We start from the raw sequence: 23,420 nt of genomic DNA on the forward strand, positions 1-23,420 counted from the left end.
TCGAGGTTAAGGATGAGATCCTCTCCCGGGAGGTTCCTTCCAGTCTGGACTCCTTAATAGCTCTCGCTATTCGCATAGAGCGACGGTTTGATCTTCGTCGCCGAGCTCGTGGAAGGGAGCTCACGTTCTCCGTTGCTCCCCTCTCCACATCACTGCCACCTGCCGCATCACTGCCACCCTCCTCCGCCGGCTCGGATGCTGAGCCTATGCAGCTGGGGGGTATTCGCATCTCGGCCAAGGAGAGGGAACGGAGAATCACCAATCGCCTCTGTCTCTACTGCGGCTCCGCTGGTCATTTTGTCACCTCATGTCCAGTAAAAGCCAGAGCTCATCAGTAAGAGGAGGGCTACTGGTGAGCGCAACTACTCAGGCCTCTCCTTCTGGATCACGCACTACCTTTCCGGTCCATCTCCGCTGGCCCGGTTCATCTGCTTCCTGCAGTGCCTTGATAGACTCTGGGGCGGAGGGCTGTTTTATGGACGAGACCTGGGCTCGGGAACATGACATTCCTCTCAGACAGTTAGGGGAGCCCAGGGCCTTGTTCGCTTTAGATGGTAGTTCTCTCCCCAAGATTCAGCGTGAGACGCTGCCTTTAACCCTCACTGTCTCTGGTAATCATAGCGAAACCATTTCTTTTTTAATTTTTCGTTCACCTTTTACACCTGTTGTTTTGGGTCATCCCTGGCTAGTGCGCCATAACCCTTCTATTAATTGGTCTAGTAATACTATCCTATCCTGGAATGTTTCTTGTCATGTAACCTGTTTAATGTCTGCTATCCCTCCTGTTTCCTCTGTCTCTTCTTCACAGGAGGAGCCTGGCGATTTGACAGGGGTGCCGGAGGAGTATCACGATCTGCGCACGGTGTTCAGTCGTTCCAAGGCCACTTCTCTCCCTCCACACCGGTCGTATGACTGTAGTATTGATCTCCTTCCGGGAACTACTCCCCCGGGGTAGATTATACTCTCTGTCGGCTCCCGAACGTAAGGCTCTCGAGGATTATTTGTCGGTTTCGCTCGACGCCGGTACCATAGTCTCCTCCTCCTCCCCCGCCGGAGCGGGGTTTTTTTTTTGTTCAGAAGAAGGACGGGTCCCTGCGCCCATGCGTGGATTATCGAGGGCTGAATGACATAACAGTTAAGAATCGTTATCCGCTTCCTCTTATGTCTTCAGCCTTCGAGATCCTGCAGGGAGCCAGGTTTTTCACCAAATTGGACCTTCGTAACGCCTACCATCTCGTGCGCATCAGGGAGGGGGACGAGTGGAAGACGGCGTTTAACACTCCGTTAGGGCACTTTGAATACCGGGTTCTTCCTTTCGGCCTCGTTAACGCTCCAGCTGTCTTTCAGGCACTAGTTAACGACGTCCTGAGAGACATGCTGAACATTGTTGTTTTCGTTTACATGGACGATATCCTGATTTTTTCACCGTCTCTCTCGATTCATGTTCAGCACGTGCGACGCGTCCTCCAGCGCCTTTTGGAGAACTGTCTTTATGTGAAGGCTGAGAAGTGCACTTTTCATGCCGCCTCTGTCCCTTTTCTCGGTTCCGTTATTTCCGCTGAGGGCATTAAGATGGATCCCGCTAAGGTCCAGGCTGTCATTGATTGGCCCGTTCCTAAGTCACGCGTCGAGCTGCAGCGCTTTCTGGGCTTCGCTAATTTCTACCGTCGTTTCATCCGTAATTTCGGTCAGGTGGCAGCTCCTCTCACAGCCCTTACTTCTGTTAAGACGTGCTTTAAGTGGTCCGTTTCCGCCCAGGGAGCTTTTGATCTTCTTAAGAATCGTTTTACATCCGCACCTATTCTTGTTACACCTGACATCTCTAGACAGTTTGTTGTTGAGGTTGACGCGTCAGAGGTGGGCGTGGGAGCCATTCTTTCTCAGCGCTCTCTCTCTGACGGCAAGGTCCATCCTTGCGCGTTTTTCTCTCATCGCTTATCGCCGTCAGAACGTAACTATGATGTTGGTAATCGCGAACTGCTCGCCATCCGCTTAGCCCTAGGCGAATGGCGACAGTGGTTGGAGGGGGCGACCGTTCCTTTTGTCGTTTGGACTGACCATAGGAACCTTGAGTACATCCGTTCAGCCAAACGACTTAATGCGCGTCAGGCTCGTTGGGCTCTGTTTTTCGCTCGTTTCGAGTTTGTTATTTCTTATCGTCCGGGCTCAAAAAACACCAAACCTGATGCTTTATCTCGTCTCTTCAGTTCTTCTGAGGTCTCCACCGACCCCGATGGGATTCTCCCTGAGGGGCGTGTTGTCGGGTTGACTGTCTGGGGAATTGAGAGGCAGGTAAAGCAAGCACTCGCTCACACTCCGTCGCCGCGAGCTTGTCCTAGGAACCTTCTGTTCGTTCCCGTTCCTACTCGTCCGGCCGTTCTTCAGTGGGCCCACTCTGCCAAGTTAGCCGGCCACCCCGGCGTTCGGGGTACGCTCGCTTCCATTCGCCAGCGTTTCTGGTGGCCCACTCGGGAACGTGACGCGCGTCGATTTGTCGCCGCTTGTTCGGTCTGCGCGCAGACTAAATCTGGGAACTCTCCTCCTGCCGGCCGTCTCAGACCGCTTCCCATTCCCTCTCGACCGTGGTCTCACATCGCTTTAGATTTTATCACCGGACTGCCTTCATCAGCGGGGAAGACAGTTATTCTTACGGTTGTCGATAGATTCTCTAAGGCGGCTCATTTCATTCCTCTCGATAAGCTCCCTTCTGCTAAGGAGACGGCTCAGATCATTATCGAGAATGTTTTCCGAATTCATGGCCTTCCGTCTGACGTCGTTTCCGACAGAGGCCCGCAGTTCACGTCTCAATTTTGGAGGGAGTTTTGCCGTTTGATTGGGGCTTCCGTCAGTCTCTCGTCCGGCTTTCATCCCCAGTCTAACGGTCAAGCCGAACGGGCCAATCAGACTGTTGGTCGCATTTTACGCAGTCTTTCTTTTCGTAACCCTGCGTCTTGGTCAGAACAGCTCCCCTGGGCAGAGTACGCCCACAACTCGCTTCCCTCGTCTGCTACCGGTCTATCCCCTTTTCAGTGTAGCCTCGGGTACCAGCCTCCGCTGTTCTCATCTCAGCTCGCCGAGTCCTGCGTCCCCTCCGCTCAGGCTTTTGTCCAGCGTTGCGAGCGCACCTGGAAGGGGGTCAGGTCGGCACTTTGCCGTAATAGGGCGCAGACTGTGAGGGCCGCTAATAAGCGTAGGACCAAGAGTCCTAGATATTGTTGCGGTCAGAGAGTATGGCTCTCCACTCAGAACCTTCCCCTTAAGACAGCTTCTCGCAAGTTGGCCCCGCGGTTCATTGGTCCGTTCCGTATTTCCCAGGTCATTAATCCTGTCGCAGTGCGACTTCTTCTCCCGCGCTATCTTCGTCGCGTTCACCCGGTCTTCCATGTCTCCTGTGTTAAACCCGTTCTTCGCGCCCCCGCTCGTCCCCCCCCCCCCCCATCCTTGTCGAGGGCGCACCCATCTACAGGGTTCGTAAGATTTTGGACATGCGCCCTCGGGGCCGTGGTCATCAGTACCTAGTGGATTGGGAGGGGTACGGTCCTGAGGAGAGGAGTTGGGTTCCCTCTCGGGACATGCTGGACCGTTCGCTGATCGATGATTTCCTCCGTTGCCGCCAGGTTTCCTCCTCGAGTGCGCCAGGAGGCGCTCGGTGAGTGGGGGGGGTACTGTCATGTCTTGTTATGTCTGTTCCTGTCCTTTCTCTTCATTTCTCTCTCTGCTGGTCTTTTTAGGTTACCTTCTCTGTCTCTCATTCTTCAGCTGTTCTACATCTCCTCTAACTAGCTCATTCACTCTTTCACACCTTTTCTCTCTTCCCCTCTGATTAGGTCTCTATTTCTTTCTCTGTTCCTGCTACTTTCAGTGTCTGATTCTTGTTTGTGTTTTTTGATGCCAGAAGCAAGCTGTCGTCTCGTTTGCTTCCACCTTGTCCTGTCCTGTCGGAGTCTGCCTGGCAGGAGCATCCTGCACTATACTAACGTTCTTTTTGTTCCGCTGACAACGTTGGAAGAGGATTTATGCCATTCCTGTATTTTCATTAAAGAACTCTGTTTTCTGTTAAAACCGCTTTTGGGTCTTCACTCAAGTTCATAACAGAGACAGCTGTCTATCATTATCTCTGATTGGGGATCATATATAAGTTGTGATTTTCCGTTTGGGTTTGTGGGGTGTTATTTTCTGTTTAGTGTCTGTGCCTGACGGAACTGTTCGCTTTCATTTTGGAATTTGTTATTTTTGTTTGAGTGTTTCTTGAAAATAAATATCATGAACACTTTCCACGCTGGTCCATTCTTCCTTCCACCGACGACGAGCGTTACAGTAAAGACAGTGCAGTAATATATAACAATTTCACAACAAATACCTAATACACACAAATCTAAGTAATGAAATAAGAATATATAAATATTTGGACGAGCAATGTCAGAACGGCATAGACTAAGATACAGAAGATAGTATAGAATACAATAAACACATATGAGATGAGTAATGTATAGACTAAGATACAGAAGATAGTATAGAATGCAGTAAACACATGAGATGAGTAATGTATAGACTAAGATACAGAAGATAGTATAGAATGCAGTAAACACATATGAGAATGGCAATGCAAGATATGCAAACATTATTAAAGTGACGAGTGTTCCATTTATTAAATTGGTGTTCAAGTCTGTATGTAGGCAGCAGCCTCTCTGTGCTTGTGATGGCTATACAACGTTAAATTACTTGTGTAATATCCTGAAAATTATTTCAGTCCAAGTTGTCAACCCTACTTGAAGTTACTGATGTAAAATTAAGCTGCTGATACCTAGCCTACCTGTAAATGTAACTAATATGTTTTTGTTTGGTTTCCATCACAGAATTGGATGGGCAATCACAGTAGAGCCCTGTATCCCAAACCCCAAAAGAACCAGCAATGTGTCACATCACCTGTCCTCATGCAATTTGTTTTGCAGGGAACACCTGTACGTTCTTTCATAGTGAAATATTTATACATACAGTGCCTTCAGAAAGTATTCACACCCTTTCTTATTGCAAGCATAAGTAAGTTCAGGAGTAAAAATGTTCTTAACAAGTCACATAATAATATACATGGACTCTCTGTGTGTATCAAGGCACAAGGCAAGACCCAAATGCAGATACAGTAGGCAGATGGTTGGAGTCTTACAATGTTTATTAATCCAAAGGGGTAGGCAATGGTCGTGGTCAGGCAAAAAAGTCAAAACAAGATTAGAGTCCAGGAGGTACAGAGTGGCAGAAATGCTTGTGGTCAAGGCAGGCGGGTACAAAGTCCATAAACAAGCAAGGGTCAAAACCAGGAGGACTAGAAAAAGGAGAATTCAAAAAGCAGGAAAACGGGAAAACCGCTGGTTGACTTGGAACATAAGACGAACTGGCACAGAGAGACAGGAAACACAGGGATAAATACACTGGCACAGAGAGACAGGAAACACAGGGATTAATACACTAGCACAGAGAGACAGGATACACAGGGATAAATACACTGGCACAGAGAGACAGGAAACACAGGGATAAATACACTGGTACAGTGCGACAGGAAACACAGGGATAAGTACACTGGGGGAAAACAAGCAACACCTGGAGGAGGTGGACAATAACGAGGACAGGTGAAACCAATCAGGCAATAGTGTTTAACTTGATTTTTGAATGACTACCTTATCGCTGTACCAGGGTAAACCTACACAAAACACAGCCCTTATTTTAAGTGTTTCTAAAATCCCCTATGGGAAAAACGAATGCAGGAAGAATGATTGGAACCATTTCCCTCTTTGACCGCTAGGCTTTATGGGTATTATGACACCTCGATTGTGGGGCTCTATAAAAAGGCACTAAAGTGAATAAATGAACGTTATGTGCTGACTACAAAGTGTTAAGTTCTGCAGAAATTTCAACACAACACATCACGGAGTACCACTGTTCATATTTTCAAGCATAGTGGTGGCTGCATCATGTTATGGGTCACAGTTTAGTGTCAACCCCTTTGAACTCCACCCAACACAGGATGTAATGTTCTCTAGCACACAACCCCAACACAGAAGACCAGGACAGGTAAGTATGCGCAAGGATACGTTTAATTTTTAACATGGATTGGACTCCCTCGGGTAGGTTACCCTCTCCCCTACTCCCTCAGTATCGGGCATGTGAAAGTGACACTGTTACACACTGAATTATTCTGATATGGCACTGCATATGGTGAAAGGCACTACAAATCTCCCTCCACTGCACACTGAATTATTCTGATATGGCACTGCATATGGTGAAAGGCACTACAAATCTCCCTCCGCTGCACACTGAATTATTCTGATATGGCCCTGCAACAATATACACTATGTATACACAAAAGTATGTGGATTACACCTTCAAAATGAGTGGATTCTGCCATTTCAGCCACACCCGTTTCTGACCGGTGTATAAAATTGAGCACAATAGCCAATCGCTATAGACAAACATTGGCAGTAGAACGGCCTTACTGAAGAGCTCAGTGACTTTCAACGTGGCACCGTCATAGGTTGCCACATTTCCAACAAGTCAGTTCCTCAAATTTCTGCCCTGCTAGAGCTGCCCCGGTCAACTGTAAGTGCTGTTATTGTGAAGTGGAAATGTCTTGGAGCAACAACAGCTCAGCTGCGAAGTGGTAGGCCACACAAGCTCACAGAACAGGACCGTTGAGTGCTGAAGCATGTAAAAATCGTCTGTCCTTGGTTGCAATACTCACTACCGAGTTCTAAACTACCTCTGGAAGCAAGTCAGCACAAGTACTGTTCGTCGAGAGCTTCATGAAATGGGTTTCCATGGCCGAGCAGCCGCACACAAGCCTAAGATCACCATGTGCAATGCCAAGCATCGGCTAGAGTGGTGTAAAGCTTGCCGCTATTAGACTCTGGAGCATTGGAAACGCGTTCTCTAGAGTGATGAATCACGCTTCACCATCTGGCAGACCAATGGATGAATCTGGGTTTGGCGGATGCCAGGAGAACACTACCTGCCCCAATACATAGTGCCAACTGTAAAGTTTGGTGGAGGAGGAATAATTATCTGGGGTTGCTTTTCATTTTTCAGACTAGGCTCCTTAGTTCCAGTGAAGGGAAATCTTAGCATTACAGCATTCAATGACATTCTAGATGATTCTGTGCTTCCAACTTTGTGGCAACAGTTTGGGGAATATCCTTTCCTGTTTCAGCATGACAATGACCCCAGCATGACAAGAACTTGACTGGCCTCCACAGAGCCCTGACCTCAACCCCATTGAACACCTTTGGAATGACTTCGAATGCTGACTGTGAGCCAGGCCTAATCGCCCATTATCAGTGCGCGACCTCACTAATGCTCTTGTTGCTGAATGGAAGCAAGTTCCTGCAGCAATGTTACAACATCTAATGGAAAGCCTTCCCAGAACAGTGGAGGCTGTTATTGCAGCAAGAACTACATAATAATGCCCATGATTTTGGAATGAGATGTTGGACGAGCAGGTGGCCTCATACTTTTGGTCATGTAGTGCGGTTATTCTAAGGGAAGGCACTGCAAACAACATGGTGAAAGGCACTCTGGTGCTGCACACAATATGGGACCCACCCTTGACCCTGCTCTACCCCTCTACAGGACTCTACTGATATGGGACAAAATGGGACATCGCGGTCTAGCGACTCCTGTGGTGGGCCGAGGCGCATGCATGCTCGGCCGTGGTCGCCAGGTTTATGGTGTTTCCTCCAACACATTGGTGTGGCTGGCTTCCAGGTTGGATGGGCATTGTGTCAAGAAGCAGTGCGGCTAGGTTGGGTTGTGTTTCTGAGGACGCATGGCTCACGACCTTCGTCTTTCCCGAGTCCGTACAGGATTTGCAGCGATGAGACAAGACTGTATCTACCAATGGGACATCACGAAATTGGGGATAAAAAAAAGGGGTAAAAGTTTTTTTAAATGAAATAGAATAAATAAAAGAGTTATTAAAGTGACTATGCATAAATACTAATAGAGGAGCAGCAGAGTAGAAGCTTTCCAAGTTATGGGTATGCTTGTCATCGTTAAGGACTGGGGAGCTTTTCAGGATGAAAATAAATGGAATGGAGCTGAGCACAGACAAAATCCTAGAAGAAAACCTGGTTCAGTCTGCTTTCCAACAGACACTGGGAGAAGAATTCATTTTTCAGCAGGACAATAACCTAAAACACAAGGCTAAATATACAGTGGAGTTACTTACCAAGACGACATTGAATGTTCCTGAGTGGCCTAGTTACAGTTTTGACTTAAATCTACTTGAAAATCTAGGGCAAGACCTGAAAATGGTTGTCTAGCATTGATCAACAACCAACTTGACAAAGCTTCAAGAATTTTGAAAATAATGAACGGGCAAATGTTGCACAATCCAGATTAGCTCTTAAAGACTTACCCAGAAAGACTTACAGCTGTAATTGCTGCCAAAGCAGATTCTAATATGTATCGACTCAGGGGTGTGAATAGTTATGTAAATGAGATATTTCTGTATTTCATTTTCAATAGATTTGCCAAAAATTCCTAAGAACATGTTTTCATTATGGGGTAGTGTGTGTAGATAGGTGAGAAAAATATATTTAATACATTTGGAATTCAGATTGTAACAAGAAAATGTGGAATAAGTCAAGGGGTATGAATACTTCAGAAAGGCACGATGACAACATCAGGGTTAGTATGTAGGGTGTTGAGGGTAGTCTGTAGGGTTTAGGGTGTAGGGCGTAGTCTGAAGGGTTTAGGGTGTTGGGCGTAGTCTGTAGGGTTTAGGGTGTTGGGCGTAGTCTGTAGGGTTTAGGGTGTTGGGCGTAGTCTGTAGGGTTTAGGGTGTGGAATAAGTCAAGGGATATGAATACTTCAGAAAGGCACGATGACAACATCAGGGTTAGTATGTAGGGTGTTGAGGGTAGTCTGAAGGGTTTAGGGTGTAGGGCGTAGTCTGAAGGGTTTAGGGTGTGGAATAAGTCAAGGGATATGAATACTTCAGAAAGGCACGATGACAACATCAGGGTTAGTATGTAGGGTGTTGAGGGTAGTCTGTAGGGTTTAGGGTGTAGGGCGTAGTCTGAAGGGTTTAGGGTGTAGGGCGTAGTCTGTAGGGTTTAGGGTGTGGAATAAGTCAAGGGATATGAATACTTTCTGAAGGCACAGGATACCAATCAATCACAATCAAAAGGTTCTGTACCAAGTTCAAAACAAGATTCAGTATAGAGAATGTTATTTTATGTTTTCAGTTTGAATATTTTCTTTGTCCTTTGTATGCACTGTCTGACAACGCGATCATGTCATGCCTTGTTTTGTCATTCATGATTCCGCTGTTTGGAAAATTGTCTTCTGGCCCTTTATGTTTCTTGGTAGAACCCTCAAAGACCCCTTTCGAACTACTGTTTTCCCATACAGAAGGCGAAAAGCCTTTTTCTTCTACTGAACCCTGTAACAAAGGGTTCGACATGTAAAATGTAAATGTAATGTAAATGAACTCTTCATCCGAGAGGTTATTCATGTCTTTGTGAGAAACCACTTTGGAAATAACCATTTTCATTGCATGGCACTATCCACAAGAATGGGTTATTACCATGATGTCCAGGGTTAATCAACAAGAAAAAAAAAGACTAATCAAATGGTTTTTAAAGATGCCCTCTGGTGGTCAAACTAGCATTAACAAGCATTAAATGAAAAAAATGGCTGACAATTAAATAACGTGCCACAGAATGCTGCAGCAGCACACAGTGCTGCGGTATGGCTTTTAAAGGAGGAACCACTGTACCACCTGGGTCCTGTTTCAGTAGTACTGAAATTAGGGTTAGGGTTAGTTATACCGTCAAGCCCTGGTGTTTTTCCAGACTGAACAGATTTAATTGCCTCAAGAAGTTCCTCCTCTGTAATACACAGGTCTTTATGTACATTTGTTCATTTTACATTATTATTAGGAAAGAAATCCTGACATCATTCAGTGGAAATGGAGGAGACAAAATAAAAATATGCTTAAACTATTTAACTTCCTCTTTCAAAGTATAATTTGGTGAATCATAGATGACTCCGTCATGTGTAACGAGTTTCTGTAAATTGTTGTTGGTAGCATTTCTATGTTCAAATTTCTATGTTCAAATTTTTCCATCCAATTCACTTTATTTTTGTAATACATTACACTTGATCGTTATTGAATAAGTATTTCCATTTCTTTGTGTTTTTCCTCTAACCTAAACTCAGCAAAAAAAGAAAAGTCACTTTTTCAGATCCGTCTTTCAAAATTAATTCGTAAAAATCCAAATACCTTCCCAGATCTTCATTGTAAAGGGTTTAAACACTGTTCCCCATGCTTGTTCAATGAACCATAAACAATTAATGAACATGCACCTGTGGAACGGTCTTTAAGACGCTAACAGCTGACAGACGGTAGGCAATTAAGGTCACAGTTATGAAAACGTAGGATACTAAAGAGGCCTTTCTGCTGACTGATAAACACCAAAAGAAAGATGCCCAGGGTCCCTGCTCATCTGCGTGAACGTGACTTAGGCATGCTGCAAGGAGGCATGAGGACTGCAGATGTGGCCAGGGCAATAAATAGCAATGTCCGTACTGTGAGACGCCTAAGAAAACGCTACAGGGAGACAGGATGGACAGCTGATCATCCTTGCAGTGGCAGACCCCGTGTAACAACACCTGCACAGGATCGGTACATTTGAACATCACACCTGTGGGACAGGTACAGCATGGTAACAACAACTGCCCGAGTTACACCAGGAACGCACAATCCCTCCATCAGTGTTGACTGTCCGCAATAGAGGCTGGGCAGAGGGCTGGTAGGCCTGTTGTAAGGCAGGTCCTCAGCAGATACCATCAGTGCTCAGACTGTTCACAATAGGCTGAGAGAGGCTGGGCAGAGGGCTGGTAGGCCTGTTGTAAGGCAGGTCCTCAGCAGACATCACCGGCAACAACGTCGCCTATGGGCACAAACCCACAGTGGCTGAATCAGACAGGACAGGCAAAAAGTGCTCTTCACTGACGAGTTGTGGTTTTGTCTCACTCGGGGTGATGTTCGGATTCGCTTTTATCATCAAAGGAATGAGCGTTACATCGAGGCCTGTACTCTGGAGCAGAATCGATTTGGAGGTGGAAGGTCCGTCATGGTCTGGGGCGGTGTTTCACAGCATCATCGGACTGAGCTTGTTGTCATTGCAGGCAATCTCAACGCTGTGCGTTACAGGGAAGACATCCTCCTCCCTCATGGGGTACCCTTCCTGCAGGCTCATCCTGACATGACTCTCCAGCATGACAATGCCACCAGCCATACTGCACGTTCTGTGCGTGATTTCCTGCAAGACAGGAAGGTCAGTGTTCGGCCATGGCCAGCGAAGAGCCCGGATCTCAATTCCATTGAGCACATCTGGGACCTGTTGGATCGGAGGGTGAGGGCTAGGGCTATTCTCCCCAGAAATGTCCGGGAACTTGCAGGTGCCTTGGTGGAAGAGTGGGGTACCATCTCACAGAAAGAACTGGCAAATCTGGTGCAGTCCATGAGGAGGAGATGCACTGCAGTGCTAAATGCCGCACCAGATACTGACTGTTACTTTTGATTTTGACCCCCCTTTGTTCAGGGACACATTATTCCATTTCTGTTAGTCACATGTCTGTGGAACTTGTTCAGTTTATGTCTCAGTTGTTGAATCTTTGTTGAATCTTGCTAAATTTATCAAATATTTACACATTTTAAGTTTGCTGAAAAAAAACGCAGTTTGACAGTGAGGACGTTTCTATTTTTGCTAAGTTTATTGTACCTCTATAGTAGTTTCCATCTACCTGTGCTGTTACTTCCTCTATTTCCTTTATTAGTCTAATCTCTTTAGACTAATAAACTGCTTTGAGTAGACTGTTGCTACTACCAGACCACAGCTAATTTACATACTTAGAACCCTACAGGCCCTTACAGAAACCTACAAGACTTGACAGAACCCCACAGAACCATACAGGACCCCACAGAACTTGACAAAAACCAGAAAGAACATTACAGGATTCTCTAGAACCCTACATAACTCAATTTTTATTTTTTTATTTCATTTCACCTTTATTTAACTAGGTAGGCCAGTTGAGAACAAGTTCTCACAACTGTGACCTGGCAAAGATAAAGCAAAGCAGTGCGACAAAAACAACAGAGTTACACATGGGATAAACAAATGTACAGTCAATAACACAATAGAAGATCTGTATACAGTGTGTGCAAATTAAGTAAGGAGGTAAGGCAATAAATAGGCTAATAGTGGCAAAGTAATTACAATTTAGCAATTTACATTGGAGTGATAGATGTGCAGATGATGATGTGCAAGTAGAAGTTCTGGTGTGCAAAAGAGCAGAAAAAAACATCCCCATATTTATTTTTTGTTGTTGAGGTCGGTAGTTGGTTGGTTGTATGGGATATTTACAGATGGACTGTGTACAGCTGCAGCAATCTATAAGCTCTTCTGACAGCCAATGCCAGAATGTCATTGGCGGCAGAGAACTGGAAGGAAAGGCGGCCAAAGCAGGTGTTGGCTTTGGGGATGACCAGTGGAATATACCTGCTGGAGCGCATGCTACGGGTGGGTGTTGCTATAGTGACAAGTGAGCTGAGATAAGGCGCGGCTTTACCTAGCAAAGACTTATTGATGACCTGGAGCCAGTGGGTAGGACCAGCCAACGAGAGCATACAAGTCGCAGTGGTGGGTAGGTTATGGGGCTTTGGTGACAAAACGGATGGCACTGTGATACACTACATCCAATTTGCTAAGTAGAGTGTTATGTGAATGACATCGCCAAAGTCAAGGATGAGCAGGATAGTCCGTTTTACGAGGGTATGGCAGTATGAGTGAAGTAGGCTTTATAGCGATATAGGAAACCGATTCTAGATTTAATTTTGGATTAGAGATGCTTAATTAATGCAAGTCTGGAAGGAGAGTTTACAGTCTAACCAGACACCGAGGTATTTGTAGTTGCAAGTCGGACGGGCAGGTGCGGGCAACAATCGGTTGAAGAGCATGCATTTAGTTTTACTTGCATTTAAAAGCTGTTGAGACCACGGAAGGAGTGTTGTATGGCATTGAAACTCGTTTGGAGGTTTGTTAACACAGTGTTCAAAGAAGGGCCAGATGTATACAGAATGGTGTTGTCTGCGTAGAGGTGGATCAGAAAATCACCAGCAGCAAGAGCAACATCATTGATATATACAGAGAAAAGAGTCGGCCCGAGAATTGAACCCTGTGGCAACCCCATAGAGACTGCCAGGAGTCCGGACAACAGGCCCTCCAATTTTACACACTGAACTCTGAGAAGTAGTTGGGGAGCCAGGCAAGGCAGTCATTAGAGAAACCGAGGCTACTGAGTCTGCCGATAAGAATATGGTGATTGACAGAGTCGAAAGCCTTGGCAAGGTCGATGAAGATGGCTGCACAGTACTGTTTATCGATGGCGGTTATGATATCATTTAGTACCTTGAGCGTGGCTGAGGGGCACCAGTGACCAGCTCGAAACCAGATTGCATAGAGGAGAAGGTACAGTGGGATTCGAGATGGTCGGTGATCTGTTTATTAACTTGGCTTTCAAAGACTTTAGAAAGGCAGGGTAGGATGGATATAGGTCTGTAACAGTTTGGGTCTAGAGTGTCTCCCCCTTTGAAGAGGGGGGATGACCACGGCAGCTTCCCAATGCTTGGGGATCTCAGATGATATGAAAGAGGTTGAACAGGCTGGTAATAGGGGTTGCGACAATGGCGGCGGATAGTTTCAGAAATAGAGGGTCCAGATTGTCTTTCCCAGCTGATTTGACCGTCTCTTTCAGCTGTCTGGATTTGGGTGAAGGAGAAGCGGGGGGGGGGGGGGCTTGGGCCAGTTGCTACGGGGGGGGTGCTGAGCTGTTGGCCGGGGGTTGGGGTAGCCAGATGGAAAGCGTGGCCAGCCGTAGAGAAATGCTTATTGAAATTCTCGATTATCATGGATTTATCGGTGGTGACAGTGTTTCCTAGCCTAGAGCATTGGGCAGCTGAGAGGAGGTGCTCTTGTTCTTGTTCTCCATGAACTTTACAGTTTTTGGAACTAGAGCTGCAGGATGCAAATTTCTGTTTGAAAAAGCTAGTCTTAGATTTCCTAACTGCCTGTGTATAGTGGTTCCTGACTTCCCTGAAAAGTTGCATATCGCAGGGACTATTCGAGGCTAGTGCAGCTCACCATAGGGTGTTTTTGTGCTGGTCAAGGGCAGTCAGGTCTGGAGTGAACCAAGGGCCAAGAGGAAAGCCCTTATACGACCAGGCATCCTCTACTGACGGGATGAGGTCAATATCCTTCCAGGCAACCCGGGCCAGTTTGATTAGAAAGGCCTGCTCGCTGAAGTGTTTTAGGGAGCGCTTGACAGCGATGATGGGTGGTCATTTGACCACGGACCCGTAACGGATGAGGCAGTGATCGCTGAGATCCTGGTTGAAAACAGCAGAGGTATTTAAAGGGCAAGTTGGTCAGGATGATATCTATGAGGGTGCCCATGTTTACGGATTTGGGGTTGTACCTGGTAGGTTCCTTGATAATTTGTGTGAGATTGAGGGCATCTAGCTTAGATTGTAGGACGGCCGGGGTGTTAAGCATATCCCAATTTAGGTCACCTAGCAGTACGAACTCTGACGATAGATCGGGGGAAATCAATTCACATATGGTGTCCAGGGCACAGCTAAGAGCTGAGGGGGGTCTATAACAAGCTGCAACAGTGGGGGACTTATTTCTGGAGAGATGGATCTTTAAAAGTAGAAGCTCTAATAGTTTGGGCCTGGATAGTATGACAGAACTCTGGAGGCTCTCTCTACAGTAGATTGCAATTCCGCCTCCTTTCGCAGTTCTGTCTTGACGGAAAATGTTGTAATTGGGGATGGAAATCTCAGAAATTTTGGTGGCCTTCCTAAGCCAGGATTCAATCACGGCAAGGAGATCAGGGTTGGCAGAGTGTGCTAAAACAGTGAGTAAAACAAACAGGGCCTGAGTTAGAGGCTGGGACCAGATAAACTAAATGAAGCACCGTGTTAATGAACAGACTAGCAGGCATCAGCTGTGTAGCCGAGTGGTCATAGGGTCCAATGAGCAGCAATAGGTGAAACAGGGAGTTGTTCGATTACTACGCAAGGCGAGCGGGAGACACGGCGTTCAGGAAGCTAGCGGGCCAGGGCTAGCAGATGGATCAACACCAACGAGGCAGAGGCCGGTTGAGAGCACATTGGCCGAATTACATCAGTAGGCCAGCAGACCAATCGTGATGGATCGGCGGGGCTCCGTGTCAACAAAGGGTTCAGGCCAATTGGCAAGAGAGGTATTGTAGTTGGTGTACAGCATTTGCTAGCCGGGAAATGGGCCTAGCTCGAGGCTAGCTGGTATATGCTTCTGGACAGGGTCGTTAGCAACAATAGCCACTCGGTAGGAACTAGCTAGCTGCAAAGATCCGGTGTATAATAAAATAATATATCCCATTTAGCAGACGCTTTTGTCCAAAGCGACTTACAAGTCGGCTGGGGCCACTACTTTTGCATATGGGTGGCCCCAGTGGGAAACGAACCCACTGGGAAACGAACCCACGACGCTTGGCGTTGCAAGCGCCATGCTCTACCGACTGAGCCACACAGGACCACAGGACTCTACCGACTGAGCCACACAGGTGTAATGGTCCAGAGATTGCGGCAGCAATCCGGTGATGTAGTGGAGGGAAAAAAGCAGTCCGATATGTTCAGGGCTGATATGGTGCTGTGCAGACTGGCAGATATTATCCAGGCTAAAGTGGCTGGAGTCCGAGCTAAAGGTGAAAACCGCTAGCAGTGGCTAACAATGACTAAAAAGCTAGTAGCTAATTAAAAAAATAGCAGATCTGTACCACATTGGGGGCGGGTTGCAGGAAGTTTATTTAATTAGAAAATGGAGAAAAAAAGATTGAAATATAATGAAATGTATACAACAAAAAATATAATAATAATAATAATAATAATAATATTTACATGGGACAAAAACAAACACGTCTTACTGCCCACCAGCTTGGTACTAACTAACCCTACAGGACCCCACAGAATCCTACATGACCCTCTAGAACCCTACACAACTCTATAGAACCCAACAGAACCCTCTAGAACCCCAACTAATCCTACAGGACCCTCTAGAACCCTCTAGAACCCGACAGGACCCTCTAGAACCCGACAGGACCCTCTAGAACCAGACAGGACCCTCTAGAACCAGACAGGACCCTCTAGAACCAGACAGGACCCTCTAGAACCAGACAGGACCCTCTAGAACCCTACATCAACTCCACAGAACCCTACATAATGCCACAGAACCCTACATAACGCCACAGAACCCTACATAACGCCACAGAACCCTACATAACGCCACAGAACCCTACATAACGCCACAGAACCCTACATAACGCCACAGAACCCTATAGAAGCCTAACCTTCAGCTAGAACTCTGACCTAGGTGTTGCAACAGCTTTGGATTTGTCTGTAAAGCTTCTTTTCCTGCTGATTACAGGTGTGGATGCACATATCTAGATGAAGTGGAGGTGTTTGTCTGGTGCAATGCCATAGTTGTCCTTGTTGTCTTCAAACACCGTAGTGAGGCCCTCCAGGTAGAGAGAATGGAGACAGTCTATATCATCTTTAGTGGGAGAGGGGGTCTGGACCACTGGAATAGGCCTACCCACTGGAGAGAGAGAGAGAGAGATGAGAGAGAGAGAGAGAGAGATGAGAGGGGGTCTGGACCACTGGAATAGGCCTACCCACTGGAGAGAGAGAGAAAGAGGGGGGGGGGGGTCTGGACCACTGGAATAGGCCTACCCCCTGGGGAGAGAGCGAGAGAGGGGGGTCTGGACCACTGGAATAGGCCTACCCACTAGAGAGAGAGAGAGATGAGAGGGGGTCTGGACCACTGGAATAGGCCTACCCACTAGAGAGAGAGACAGAGACAGGTGAGGGATGAGAGGTGAGGTGAGAGAGAGAGGTGAGGTGAGAGAGAGAGGTGAGGTGAGAGGTGAGGTGAGAGTGAGAGGTGAGAGAGAGAGAGAGGTGAGAGAGAGGTGAGAGAGGTGAGAGAGAGAGGTGAGGTGAGAGAGAGAGGTGAGGTGAGAGAGAGAGGTGAGGTGAGAGAGAGAGATGAGGTGAGAGAGAGAGATGAGGTGAGAGAGAGAGATGAGGTGAGACAGAGAGACAGAGACAGGTGAGGGATGAGAGATGAGGGAGAGGTGAGAGAGAGGTGAGGTGAGAGAGGTGAGGTGAGGTGAGAGAGATGAGGTGAGGTGAGAGAGAGGTGAGGTGAGAGAGAGAGGTGAGGTGAGAGAGAGAGGTGAGGTGAGAGAAAGAGAGAGGTGAGGTGAGAGAGAGGTGAGAGAGAGGTGAGAGAGAGGTGAGGTGAGAGAGAGAGGTGAGGTGAGAGAGAGGTGAGACATGAGAGACAGAGACAGGTGAGGGATGAGAGATGAGGGAGAGGTGAGAGAGAGGTGAGGTGAGAGAGAGAGGTGAGGTGAGAGAGAGATGAGGTGAGGTGAGATGAGGTGAGTGAGGATGAGGTGAGAGAGAGATGAGGTGAGAGAGAGATGAGGTGAGAGAGAGATGAGGTGAGAGAGAGAGGTGAGGTGAGAGAGAGAGGTGAGGTGAGAGAGAGAGGTGAGGTGAGAGAGAGAGGTGAGGTGAGAGAGAGAGGTGAGGTGAGAGAGAGAGGTGAGGTGAGAGAGAGATGAGGTGAGAGAGAGATGAGGTGAGAGAGAGAGATGAGGTGAGAGAGAGAGATGAGAGAGAGTTGAGTGTGTGTCTTACCAACAGTGTTTATGGGCTCTCTGTAGGGCAGGAGACCGAAGCTGTATTGGAACACTCCTCGTCCGGTGAACATAGGCAGCGCAACTCCCATGAGCCTTTGCAAGTGGTCCTGGAGCCAGCGGAGCGGCGAACCGGCAGGGTTGGTCATCTGGTCGAAGAGCTCATTCTCCCCAAAGGAGAACACAGGTACTAGCTGGGCCCTACGAGACATTACATATACTGGACATTACACAAACCAGCAGGGTTGGTCATTAGCTTGTTTTCCCCTGAAGGAGAACACAGGTAGTAGCTGGGTCCTATAGGACAATAACTGGGGGTGCCACTTCCCCCTTACTCTCAATAACTGGGGGTGCCACTTCCCCCTGACTCTCAATAACCACTTGCCACTTTCCTCTCTATTTTGGCCAACTCTTGCATGCAGAAATGCTATAACTCGGTGACATGTGGTTTTTCCAGCATGAACTGCTCGTTTCAAGTCCTGCTACAACATCTCAGTTGGGATTAAGTCTGGACTTTGACTAGGCCATTCCAGAAATTCAAACGTGTTTTTTTTAACCATTTTCACGTAGACTTGATTGTGTGTTTTGGATCATTGTATTGCTGAATGACCCAGCTGAGCTTCAGCTCACAGACGGATGGCCTGACATTCTCCTGTAGAATTCTCTGATACAGAGCAGAATTCATGGTTCCTTCTATTAAGGCAAGTTGTCCAGGTCCTGAGGCAGCAAAGCATCCCACTACCACCACCATGCTGACATAACAAACTAGAATAACATATTAACATAAACACTGGGACATGTTTCAGACCTATCTGTATTCCACAGCTATCCGTGTTTAAAATCTACCCATGTTGCAGACCCATCTGTATTCCACACCTACCCGTGTTTAAAATCTACCCATGTTTCAGATGTTTCCCACCTACCCGTGTTTTAAACCTACACATGACGTGTTTTAAGACTTCCTGTGTTCCCACCTACCCGTGTTTTAGTGCCAGTTTGATGAATCCCTTGCGGTGTAGAATCTGAAGGGTGAGAGCACCTGGCCGGGCATCTAGAGCCTCTGGAGCGCCCCCTATCGCCACCACTGCCACATTACCTCCTCTAGGAGCTGAGAGCAGGTAGGACAGGCTGGCTTTCTCACTGGATACCAGACCTGGCATGAACACATTATACACATCACACACACACCGTAACCCCAATTACACACACACACACACACCTTAACCCCAATTACACACCGTAACCCCACTTTTACACACACACACACACACACCGTAACCCCAATTACACACACACCTTAACCCCAAATACCAAACATTACACACCCTAATTACACACACACACACACACACACAAACCCTACTTACATAGACACCTTAACCCCAAATACACACACCATAATCACACACCTTAACCCAAAATACATACACACACACACACACACCGTAACCCCAATTACACACACACACACACACACACACCTTATCCCAAAATACATATACACACAAACATTACACACACACACTAACCCTACTTACACACACCTTAACCCCAAATACACACACACACACACACACACACAAACCCTACTTACATAGACACCTTAACCCCAAATACACATTACACACCATAATTACACACACACACCCACACACACCTTAACCCCAAATACACACACAAACACCTTAACCCTTATTTCACACACACACACACACACACACCACACACACACACACACACACACCCCAAATACACAAACACACACACACTAACCCTACTTACCTAGACACCTTGACCCCAAATACACACCATAATTACACACACACACACACCCCTGTAGACACAGAGAGAGAGACATGTATTCAGGATGCTCCCCACACACACCTTAACCCCAATTACACACACACACACCTACCTTAACCCCAAATACACACACACCCTAATTACTTACTTACACACACACACACACACTACCACCACATGTGATTTTCCATGTACACACACACTACCACATGTGATTTTCCATGTACACACACACTACCACATGTGATTTTCCATGTACACACACACACACACACACACACACACACACACAACACACACACTACCACATGTGATTTTCCATGTACACACACACATGTATTCAGGATGTTTCACCACACACACACACACACACATGTACAGATGTTCCACACACACACAAGAGACATGTATTGTGATTTTCCATGTACACACACACACACACTACCACATGTGATTTTCCATGTGTAAAGATATATGGTGCTTTCTAAAGGTTTGTAAAGGTCAGTACATTTCAAATATGCTAATGTATTCAGGATGTTTCCCTGTAGACACAGAGAGAGAGACATGTATTCAAGATGTTTCCCTGTAGACACAGAGAGAGAGACATGTATTCAGGATGTTTCCCTGTAGACACAGAGAGAGAGACATGTATTCAGGATGTTTCCCTGTAGACACAGAGAGAGAGACATGTATTCAGGATGTTTCATTGTAGACACAGAGAGAGAGACATGTATTCAGGATGTTTCCCTGTAGACACAGAGAGAGAGACATGTATTCAGGATGTTCCCCTGTAGACACAGAGAGACATGTATTCAGGATGTTCCCCTGTAGACACAGAGAGAGAGACATGTATTCAGGATGTTTCCCTGTAGACACAGAGAGAGAGACATGTATTGAGGATGTTTCCCTGTAGACACAGAGAGAGAGACATGTATTCAAGATGTTTCCCTGTAGACACAGAGAGAGAGACATGTATTCAGGATGTTTCCCTGTAGACACAGAGAGAGAGACATGTATTCAGGATGTTCACCTGTAGACACAGAGAGACATGTATTCAGGATGTTCCCCTGTAGACACAGAGAGACATGTATTCAGGATGTTCCCCTGTAGACACAGAGAGAGAGACATGTATTCAGGATGTTTCCCTGTAGACACAGAGAGAGAGACATGTATTCAGGATGTTTCCCTGTAGACACAGAGAGAGAGACATGTATTCAGGATGTTCCCCTGTAGACACAGAGAGACAGACATGTATTCAGGATGTTTCCCTGTAGACACAGAGAGAGAGGAACTGTCGACACTGACAGAAACACACAGACACGTTAGTACACGCCCAGTCAGTCTCTGGCCTATTGTGAAACAGAGTGGAGTCAGTTTGTCTGACTTTCACAACAGGAAAACCCTGCGGCAGCAAATACAGCGTGTACACACCCACACACTATCCACCCACCCACACACTATCCACCCACCCACACACTATCCACCCACCCACACACCCACACACTATCCACCATCCACACACACTATCCACACACTATCCACCCACACACTATCCACCATCCACACACACTATCCACACACTATCCACCCACACACTATCCACCCACCCACACACTATCCACCATCCACACACACACTATCCACACACTATCCATCCACCCACACACTATCCACCCACCCACACACTATCCACCCACCACCCACACACTATCCACCATCCACACACACACTATCCACCCACCCACACACTATCCACACACTATCCACCCACCCACACTCCACCCATGTATTCACCCACAGACATGTATTCAAGATGTTTCCCTGTAGACACAGAGAGAGAGACATGTATCCACCATCCACACACTATCCACCCACACACACACACACTATCCACCCACCCACCCACTATCCACCCACCACCCACCCACACACTATCCACACACACTATCCACCATCCACCCACCACCCACCCACACACTATCCACCCACCCACACACTATCCACCATCCACACACACACTATCCACACACTATCCATCCACCCACACACTATCCACCCACCCACACACTATCCACCCACCACCCACACACTATCCACCATCCACACACACACTATCCACCCACCCACACACTATCCACCCACCCACACACTATCCACCATCCACACACACACTATCCACACACTATCCACCCACCCACACACTATCCACGCACCCACCCACTATCCACCCACCCACCCACACACCCACTATCCACCCACCCACACACCCACTATCCACCCACCCACACACCCACTATCCACCCACCCACACACCCACTATCCACCCACCCACACACCCACTATCCACCATCCACACACACACTATCCACACACTATCCACCCACCCACACACTATCCACCCACCCACCCACTATCCACCATCCACACACTATCCACCCACACACACTATCCACCCACACACACACCCACTATCCACCCACCCACACACCCACTATCCACCCACCCACACACCCACTATCCACCCACCCACACACCCACTATCCACCCACCACCATCCACCATCCACACACTATCCACCATCCACACACACTATCCACCATCCACACACACTATCCACCATCCACACACACACACTATCCACCATCCACCATCCACACACACACACACACTATCCACCCACCCACACACACACTATCCACCCACCCACACACTATCCACCCACCCACTATCCACCCACCACCCACACACACTATCCACCCACCACCCACCCACACTATCCACCCACCACACACTATCCACACACTATCCACCCACCCACACACTATCCACCCACCCACACACTATCCACCCACCCACACACTATCCACCCACCCACACACTATCCACCCACCCACACACACACACACTATCCACACACACACTATCCACCCACCCAGACACACTATCCACCCACACACTATCCACCCACCATCCACCCACACACTACACACCATCCACACACACACTATCCACCATCCACACACACACTATCCACACACACTATCCACCATCCACACACACACTACCCACCATCCACACACACACACACTATCCACCCACACACTATCCACCCACCACCCACCCACACACACTATCCACCCACCCACAATCCACCGACCCACAATCCACCCACCCACACACAATCCACCCACCCACACACTATCCACCCACCCACACACTATCCACCCACCCACAATCCACCATCCACACACACACACACTATCCACCCACCCACACTATCCACCCACCCACACACACACTATCCACCCACCCACACACACACTATCCACCCACCCACACACACACTATCCACCCACCCACCCACACACTATCCACCCACCCACACACTATCCACCCACCCACACACTATCCACCCACCCACACACTATCCACCCACCATCCACACACACACTATCCGCCATCCACACACACACTACCCACCATCCACACACACACTACCCACCATCCACACACACACTTTCCACCCACCCACACACACACTATCCACCCACCCACCCACACTATCCACCCACACACACACTACCCACCATCCACACACACACTATCCACCCACACTATCCACCATCCACACACACTACCCACCATCCACACACACACTACCCACCATCCACACACACACTTTCCACCCACACACTATCCACCCACCACCCACCCACACTATCCACACACTATCCACACACTATCCACCCACCCACACACTATCCACCCACCCACACACTATCCACCATCCACACACACACACACACACTATCCAC

The 23,420-nt window shown here is 47.6% G+C and overlaps 1 protein-coding gene across 2 annotated transcripts in view; it reads right to left on the minus strand.

Annotated features, from left to right (window-relative positions):
- Positions 1–15,886: 15,886 nt before the first annotated feature.
- Positions 15,887–23,420, minus strand: part of LOC135530221 (2-acylglycerol O-acyltransferase 2-A-like) — a 30,144-nt gene continuing 22,610 nt past the window's right edge. For both annotated transcript variants that reach the window (XM_064958585.1, XM_064958586.1), the window contains 3 exons: positions 18,781–18,955; positions 17,804–18,003; positions 15,887–16,694 (listed from right to left, as the gene is read on the minus strand). In XM_064958585.1, coding sequence (XP_064814657.1) covers positions 16,540–16,694; positions 17,804–18,003; positions 18,781–18,955 — 530 coding nt within the window. In that variant the 3' untranslated portion in view covers positions 15,887–16,539. The remainder of the gene's footprint in view (positions 16,695–17,803; positions 18,004–18,780; positions 18,956–23,420) is intronic.

Source organism: Oncorhynchus masou, unplaced genomic scaffold (assembly GCF_036934945.1).
Source record: "Oncorhynchus masou masou isolate Uvic2021 unplaced genomic scaffold, UVic_Omas_1.1 unplaced_scaffold_1293, whole genome shotgun sequence".
In the NCBI taxonomy this organism is placed as follows: domain Eukaryota; kingdom Metazoa; phylum Chordata; class Actinopteri; order Salmoniformes; family Salmonidae; genus Oncorhynchus; species Oncorhynchus masou.